This window comes from Argiope bruennichi, chromosome 7 (genome assembly GCF_947563725.1).
Source record: "Argiope bruennichi chromosome 7, qqArgBrue1.1, whole genome shotgun sequence".
Taxonomy (NCBI): domain Eukaryota; kingdom Metazoa; phylum Arthropoda; class Arachnida; order Araneae; family Araneidae; genus Argiope; species Argiope bruennichi.
This window is the reverse complement of record NC_079157.1, coordinates 15,210,992-15,220,396: the sequence shown is the minus strand read 5'-3', so window position 1 is coordinate 15,220,396 and position 9,405 is coordinate 15,210,992. Positions and strand designations below refer to the sequence as shown.

At 25.3% G+C, this 9,405-nt stretch overlaps 1 protein-coding gene across 1 annotated transcript; it reads left to right on the top strand.

Annotated features, from left to right (window-relative positions):
• Nucleotides 1-972: 972 nt before the first annotated feature.
• LOC129975988 (dual specificity protein phosphatase 14-like) lies at nucleotides 973-9,028 on the top strand. Its single transcript, XM_056089309.1, has 4 exons — nucleotides 973-991; nucleotides 2,497-2,683; nucleotides 4,421-4,559; nucleotides 7,992-9,028. Exons 2-4 carry the CDS (start codon nucleotides 2,522-2,524, stop codon nucleotides 8,249-8,251), a joined length of 561 nt encoding a protein of 186 aa, XP_055945284.1. The 5' UTR covers nucleotides 973-991; nucleotides 2,497-2,521; the 3' UTR covers nucleotides 8,252-9,028.
• Nucleotides 9,029-9,405: the final 377 nt, after the last annotated feature.

Below are 9,405 nucleotides of genomic sequence, written 5' to 3'. Positions count from 1 at the left end.
TAAAATGTTGCTGACGTTTAAATCATCACAACAAACATAATTTGCCAATTTGCGATATATTTCTTAGATTAAGATACGTTTTCGTGGAATTGGAAGCTCTCAATAGAATTCAATCTCTGTTTTATGCATATTTTAGCTTATGTGACATTTCTAAAAAATTTATAAAAGCATATACCACAAAATCTACACTTACCATCACAGAAAGGCTGTTCCAAAAGAAGATACTGTAAGTGAAATAAAAAACATTCGTCAGAGCTTTAAAAAAAATTCTCTATATCCCAGCTGAGAATACAAACAAATGACATAAAGGATTCATTGTATTAGTGCGCATGATCCCGCCAAAAAACCTGGAGGTGGGTGGAAGGAAAAGTAACTTCATCTTCATTTCATCTTTTCTTTTATTTTTTAACATTAAAATTAATCAAAATCTGTTGAATACATTTCGAGTAATGATTTAATTAATTTTTCGCTGAATCAACAATGTTTTGATAAAGTAAAACCCGCAGTAAAAATAGGTATTCAATATGTCAGAAATGTTTCATCAGTATTTTGAAGCTTAACACCATGACATCAAAACAACCCATTAACAAGAAAAATACTATACTATTATAGTCTGTGTATTTTCTGTAGGCGGTTCAAGGTCACATTTTCTAGCTGTCTCGCAAAGCTGAGGCAGATACTAGTGCCACACTTTTTTTTTTTTTTTTTTTGCACAGCTGTTAAGTTATTCCGAAGATAAGGTATTCCCGAAACGTACTGGCGTGGAAAAAAACAAGCTTTGCCGAAACCATGGAAATGGAGAAGGAGAAAGAGTGAAGAGTAGGGAAAACGAGCGTTCTTGAAACGCCTGCAGAAATTACACAGACTATAGGAACTTTCCATTATGCATTTTACAGCAATTTCGCTTCCCGATTTAAATCTACCTGTATTAAAGTATCAGGACACCGTTTATCACCTAAAATTCATAAGTGTGTAAGAACCTTCAGCATTGGTAAAACAACGTTTTATGAATATTTACCATTGAAAATATTAAAAATGTGAAAAAGCAGTGTAATAATAAAATTTTAGTATAGGATGATGGATTCATTTTCATATAAATCTTTGTGATTTCACTGAAAACGCCGAGTTGGCATAGTGGACAATAGGCGTTCATTATGAAAAATGCAGTAGGTTAGATGATATTAGGACCTTATTTTTATTTCTGTAATTTTTATTTCTACAACTTGAACAGCATGGTGAATTCAGTTTATTTTAAACTTTTCTGTTCTCAAAAAGAAGACGCTTAATGCCAATAATTAATAGTATTTAATTTTGGCAATTCGGAATTGTTTATTTTAAAATTATTGCACAACTTAGCGAAATCGAAAGTACCGCACATCCCCGTTTATTTTCGTTTTGACGCGAACGCTTGTAGAGCCATATAGTAAATCGTTCCAAGATTAATTGGAGCTTTTGTTAATCTTAATTATATTCTGTATGTTTGGTGAGTCAGAAAAATCTAACATGAATAATGATATTTTTAAATCAATAAGCCTATGATTTCGAATACTTAGTGTTTTTCGTTGTATTTTCATAGACTTGACTTTTAAAGATATTTATTTTATTTTGGTGTTTAATTTAACATTATTATTAATAATCTCTGATAACATTTCCCGAACTTCATAGACTTTCAGAGAAAATATAACTATCAGAGAAAATATAACTATAATTTCATTTTTTATTACAAACGTATGTTGTTGTGTTAATAAGAAGGGGGAAAAAAAAGAGTAAAAATGAATTAAATGAGTAAAAATATGATATATTAATTTTGAATGTATAAAAATTTTAATTATATTTACTGAATTATTTACTTATTTCCGTACTTATATACGTGTAAATTCTGTTTTTTTTTCTTCTTCAACAAAACGTTTGATACGATTGTTTATATATTTATCAATATATAGCCAATGAATCGAATTTCTTTATATATATATATATATATAAATGGGTTAAACTTGTATGTCTTTTCTTGAGTAAATACATACACTACTTTTTCATTTTGATATCTGAATTACTTATCGGATAACAGTATCATTTTGTTATTTATGTTTTCAGTCTCATGGCAAAAAACTCCACTTTTATTGAGTCAGCTTTTTATTTGTTGGCCATATAAACTTGTTTACATTGAGTTTTATGTTTGATATTAAATATGATTCGTTTTTCCAACACAGAGTTGATAAATAGTGTCTTGAAATTTTCTTGTGTGTTGTTGCAACTGTATAATTTTTTTTTTTTTTTTTTGCAATTTTATTTTAATAATTTGTTCTGTTATTTACTTTAACATTATGTGATCTGTTTATTAAAATATATTTGTAAATTTTGAAATATTGTGAAACTATTGTGAAAGATAGATATAGGTCTCTTAATTGAAAATATTGCTTTCTCTTATTTTGTCTATATATAAATTTATTAAGCAATTAAATTTTACAATTTTTTTATGTTTGATTTCAATTGTAGGTTATATGCTACCATTTGGGCAATCATGTTGTGTGAATTAAATGAAGTCACTGATCATCTTTTTATCTCAAGTGCCAGATCTGTTTCTGATGATTCTCTTCGTCAGAAAGGAATAACTCTTGTTATAAATTGTAGTATGATGACGCCAAATTATTCAACAGCCAACATCAAATACATTCCAATTATAGTAAGAATGTAAAAATATTTTTCTATATGGATAAAAGTAATGTTTAGATATTAAGTTGCATTTTTATATGATTTTTTTACTTTCAAAATTGTTTGTTCTGTTACATTATTTACTTAGATTCTTATGTTGGGATACTTTTCCATTAGTTCAAAAACATTTGTTACCAAGCTTAAATTTATCACATATAAGTTGAAATAAAATATCATTTTTTAAGCTAAGGATTTATGAAAATATTACATGATATTCTTTAAACAATAACATTAGCAGCATTAGCAGAAAAAAACGTTTAATAATGTAAAGGAACTGAATATCAGATGAAATTTGTATGCACTTTGGCTGTCTGTGTCAGAATGATGGGAAAATTATCTTCTAAAACTGGTTTCAATGTTATATACAAATATTTGTACAAAGTTTTTGATAGTTTGGCATATTATGAATAAATTTAGAAATAATGTGTATGCAACATTCAAAAACACTACAGGGACTGTTAAATTTAGAACTACCAAATTTATTACATAGTTCTTGGGTAGTGGGTGCTCACTAAATAAGGATTTTTTGGAAAGGGATTTTAATACAATTTTAGATTCAATATTATACACAATTTTACTACTCATTAACTTTGAAGTTTATTATTGCACTAAAACCATTTTATACCACTTTGAAATTTAAAAAATAAACTTTTATTGTGACTTTAATTTTATATGTACAAATCTTTTCTTTCATTTTTATAAGATTTAAAAATATTTTTAAATGCATTTTATAGTATTATTTTTCACTCTTTCAGTTAATAGATTTAAATATATTGAGAGATATCACTTTTTTTTCTTCATGTTATTGCTGTTATATTATTAAAAGTAAAATAAGAGGAATTGAGTATAAAGCATTACCATGCTTCATTCTAGGATTTGATTCTTATTTATTTATCTCTAAATATGTATAAAATTTTAAAACTTTTTTTCATTTTTTTAATTATTGCATATTATAAAAATTAGCCATTTTTGTTAGGACCTTCTTGTTTACCCAAATAATTGATTTTGAGTTATTAATATTAAATGCCTTGATGATGCAGTTTGAATTTTATCAAAACCATCATTAACGACTCACTTTTAATGACTTTTAATGTAATATACAGATTGTATATTACATTAAAATTTTATAAAAAAATAAAGAAAAATGTATTTATAAACGAAATTAAGATATTTAAAAAGGAAATATTATGAGCTTTTTAAAGTAAAGCAAAAAGCATTTTTGTGAGATAAAAGTTCTTATAAATATGATAATTAATTTTCTTATTTAAATCATAGTGATTACCCATCCAGCAATAGTTAAGTTACTATTTCACATCAGATTAAACTTCCGGTTACTTGACTTCTTCTACATCTTGTTTCCTCTCACTAAATAGAGTTTTCAATGATATGGAAAGCTCTGTCTAAAGGATTTTTGACAGTATTTAAAAGTTCCGTTAATTAGAAAAGTGCATTTGAAAAATGTTCAATGAAGTAGTCAGAGAGATACTCATCTACAATTGGTTTGCATTTGATTGTCATTTGACTAGCAAGAGCAACTTTTGCTGTACATATATTAGTATATATAAATATATGAAACTAAGTAAATACTTCTGCTTTATTTTGATATTTCCTATGATATATTTTAACCAAAAGAGAATAAAATTAATTCAGAACTGAAATCTTCATCTAAATTCATTTCTTACATTGTGAAAATTAAATTTTTTTATAGCTTGAAGATAACGAAAAAACAGATATTGGGCGCTATTTTGATGAAGTCATAAATTTAATACATGAAGAATATCTTGAAGGAGGAAAAACGCTTGTATATTGTGTTGCTGGCATTAGCCGTTCAGCAACATTTTGTATTGGTAAGAATTAAACATTTTAATTAAACTCTGATTAGTAATTATCAATTGTCTGTATGAAGTAATTTAATTTTTTTTAAAAAGTTTATTTCTAGATTATATTACTTACCTAAAAAGTTTCTATACTTTAATTGAGTCATTTTGTATTATAGTAATTAATAATATTTTTTAATGATAAAATGCAAATAATTGGTTCATGTCGTATCAAGGCTACTATTTTTTTGCAATTTTTGTTAATTATAAAAAAAGAATGGAATTAAAAATATCTTTTCTCTTATTCAAATTTATTGTTACTTGATTATAATTCATACTTGTATGCATGTTTTATAAGCTATATTAATGAGAAAAAAAGCAATTTTTTTAAAATTAAATACTAGCTAATATATATACCCAGCATTGACTGGAAAGAAATTATTCTGATAGTTCCTTTTTGTTTGTTTATTTTTTAAATGAAAAAGTAATCATTTAATGAATTAATCAGAAAATTTTCATTAAAATCTGTTTCTACTTCAGTTTTTATGAGCAAAGTTCAAAGTACATATATAACATATATTGCAAAGCTTCACATGTCCAATTTTTGAAAACTGCATAATGTAGCTGCACCTAGTGTATGAATAAGATATATATAAATAATAATATGTATAAAATATATTTAATATTAACTTTTATGAAATATTACAATGCACAAAATCTTTCTATTATCTGCATCTTTATTTTTAATCAAGTTAAAAAACTGTTCTATAAAAGAATTTTAATAACTCCTAATTCCTCAAAAAATTACAGACATTCTCAAATGATCTTCAAAAACTGCCAAAAGTTGTTTTCTTTCCTTTCAGTTATTTATTGTTATTAGTGAATGACATAAAATTTAATTAAAAATTATGAATGGCAAATTAAGTATGTTTCATGCTTGCAATATAAAATATGAAGACAGCCATCCATAATGAAATATGAACTTTAATCTTTAAAGATCATTAAAAGCAAGTAGTCAAATTTCAAATAAATTTTGAAGTTGCTGAAAAAAAAAACTAAAAAAAAAAAAGAAAAAAAAGCTCATTATATTATTTCTTTTTCTCACAGAAATGTTTGGTACTCTTATGTTTTTAAATTATAAAGTGCTGTATATGAATTTAAAAAAAAATTAACCATTTATTGAATTATTCCAAAACCTTTTTTATACTTCATAGTATTTCTGTAGGATACAAAAGATTTAAATATTTCTGGTTTATTTATACAGTTAAAAATTATTTAATGAAGATGGTATATGATTTGCTTATTTATGCATCTTTCTTCTTGAACAGCAAGGTACATTAATTTCGTTGATATAGAAGAATTGATTTGTTATTACATATTAACCATACATTGTTTAAATTTTCTGATACTTGCAATGCATTTTGAAATTAAGTTTGTTATATAATCATTTAGTTGCTTGAAAATATTATTACAGTACAAGAGTAGAAATTTTTGAAATTTTGTATCTTAATTAAATGAATATGTTTATTTTTGTATTTGAAATCTTTCGGTTAAAAAATTATAGCATTAAACTTAATATTGAAATTTTTTATTATAAATACTATTTTTATATCAAAATATCTGTTTCCATACAGATAAAATAAATTTGTGTCAGTTTGCAATTAAAACAAACAATGTAAAAATAAAATAAATATCCAACATTTCCAAATATAAGTCTTTTTGAGTATAAGCCAACAGTGTACGTTTCTTCTTCAAAAATTTTCCTAAAATTTAAAATTGGTTATATAAACTTAAATAAAATTTAAAGGGAAAAAATCTTTTGGATTTCAACCATGGAGGTGAAAATATTGTCAAGCAGATAAAATGAGTGACATCAAATCCCTATGAAGTTAATCGCTATACACCATTGATGATAGTTTTTTAGTACTTTAGTCTTTCATAATGCATTCTTTACAAAATTATTCACCTAATTATGTTTAAATGATTGCAGCATAGGTTACTTATGTTATATATCAAATTTTCAGAGCTATTCTTTAGGTGATTAGATCAAGTCCTCTCAATTGGAGGTTGCTCTGGAAAATTATCTGCTCTTCTTTAGTTGACAGATTTAACTAAAATAAGAATCATTAGTGTTATTAGAGGGCTTGCAATTGATTTTAAGAAAGCTTCTTTATTTTCACTTTATTGTATAAGAAGTATAAAAAGTAAATGTTTATCCTATCCGAAAATTCGACTTCTGGACTTTTATGAGTTTTTACTTTATCCAATTATTCTGAGTTGGAAAACACTTCATTTGAAATTTCATCTCTCTCTGAATGTGGCATTACAAAAAAAAAAAAAAAAAAAAAAAAAAATAGAAAAGATGGGGCATCAAAATTACTGATTTCTATCAAATTTGTTATGAAATTAAAAAATTTATCTCTTGGTATGTTTATATGCATTCAAAAATTAAAAAAAACAATGCAGTAATTCAGATAAATAAAATGTGAAGTGTCATCTAATCAAATGCTAAAGTGCATTAAAATTTAGACTCATAAAGTCGAAAAGGTCCAAAATGTGTTCCCCAGCTTTCTTCATTATATTATATAGTGTGTAAATGCATCTTGGAAAGTCAAGGTTAGCATACTTCAATAATTTTTTTCTGAACTCAGTATTTAGATTCTTAAGAATTCAAAAAACACATAGAGATTAAAATTGTTTCCAATTGGGCTGTATGTCTTAAAACTGTCCTTGCAAGGACTTAGTAGAATTGAGATTATGATAATGATCTGATTTTTATGATGATCCAAATGTTTTGATTTTTGTAAATTTCAAATAGTTTTAAATACTCATTCAGAATTATTTATTTTAGTGTAATGTTGTTGCTATATAGTATACTTCAATCATCTGTACGATATTTGATGTGTACTATTAGTTTGATTTGTTACTAAAGTATAATTAACAGGGTTTTTTTCTCTCTTGAAGATTAAGGTTTCTGAAACTGTGGCAATAATAATAAAGCTTACCAGTAATGAGATTTTTTTTTTTTTTTGTGATGTACTGGCTGTTTTGTAATATTTGTGTTAATTTATTTGAACAGCTGGACAGACAGGTTACTTCTGAATAGATTTTGCTCCAAATTCTATTCTATTCTATAGAAAAATACAAATTTGGTGTAAAAATAATATACCAAATTTCATCAATTTGGCTTGAAGATTTCTGCATTATCTTTGTCACAGACAGAGAGACATTTTCCAAATATATATTTTTCAAACTCAGGACGCTTCAAAATGTGGAGATTTCACAAAATCTTAAATTCAAATTTTGAAGGACTACAATACTTCTTTATACTTCATATATGAGAAAGTAAAAAATTTGATAATTTTTAAACATGTTTGCAATATATGGATTTTGTTATTCCTTTTTTTGAATCTTATAATTGACTACCTAAAAACTAATTTTGTATCTTTATTACTTTTTTAGCTTACTTAATGAAGCATAACGAAATGAATTTGCGAAATGCCTTTAGACATCTCAGATCAAGGCGAAGAATAGTCCGTCCTAACAATGGGTTTTTCAGACAGTTGATAGAATTTGAGAAACGTCTTTACAACGAAACTTCAGTTCAAATGGTCCGTGTTCCAAATGCTGATACACCTGATTGTATGGTTCCAGATGTTTTCTATGAAGTATGTAAGGGTATTGTTTGGCTTAGAAGCTGCAAGAATTCTTTAAGAAGGTGACTCGGATGTTTTTTACCAAAACATCCGAGCTACTTTGAATACTTGTAAATATTCATTACATTCTAGTACCTGTCTTCAATGCTCATAAACAATTTTGTAATATGATAGAAAACAAAGGTGCATGGTTTGTATTGCGGAATAGATTATGTAATTTTGTAAGATGTATTTTATTCTTGATTATTTTATTCTTTTATATAAACTAAAAATCTTTAATATTTGGGTCTTAAAATAGTTATAAAATATTTATTTTTTAAAAGAGATTGTCATTTTATCAATGATTTAAAACAAGGTTTCTTAAAACTGGTGTTTTTATTGGAGAAGAGGATTTTATAGGATTGTGTGCTATTGATAATATTAATAAAATTATCTTGTGCTACAAGATTTTTACTGCAATAATTGATTAATCATTACATGTAGTTTTCTGAACAATTTCCTTTTATTCAAAATAAGTAATGAGAATTTTTAACTGAAATATTCTTGAATTCATAAAATTTAAGAAACCATGTTTTAGAAACAATACATCATTTTGAAAAAGAAAAACTGTTTTATCCATTTTTTTTTAACATAAATATGTTTGATATCGACTAGATTAGAAATTGATAAGCATATGTGAAAATTTTATGTAATTTATAATCTTACATTGAATTCATTGCTTCATGTTGAAAACTGACAATGTCTTGCATTTCATATTAATAATTACTGCTTCTAGTAGTAAGAATTTTATCAGTATGAGGAATACCTTGTCTTATATATAAAATGTTAAAAGCAGCTTAAATACTCGTGTTTGTAAATTTTATTAGATCTTTGTATTTAAAATAAACTGCATTATAATTAATTTCTTAGTATTTCTTTTTATTCTTGTATATTTTTTCTTTTCGAATAAACTTATCTTCTTTTGTGGAAAGAAAAAATAAATCGGTTAATTTAATATCTTCCTTATCATTCTGGGTCCAAAGGGAAATCAGTATAACTAATAACAAAACTAGAAAATTTCAATTGTTGTTTAACTAGTTGTCTACTTGTAAGTTTATATTAAAATGAAAAATGGTTCTAATATATTAATAAAAAAATGAGCTAGTGGCTATTAATAAACAGATCCTAAATTCACATACATTAGTTTTTTGAATACTTATTTACTCTACCATATTAAATCT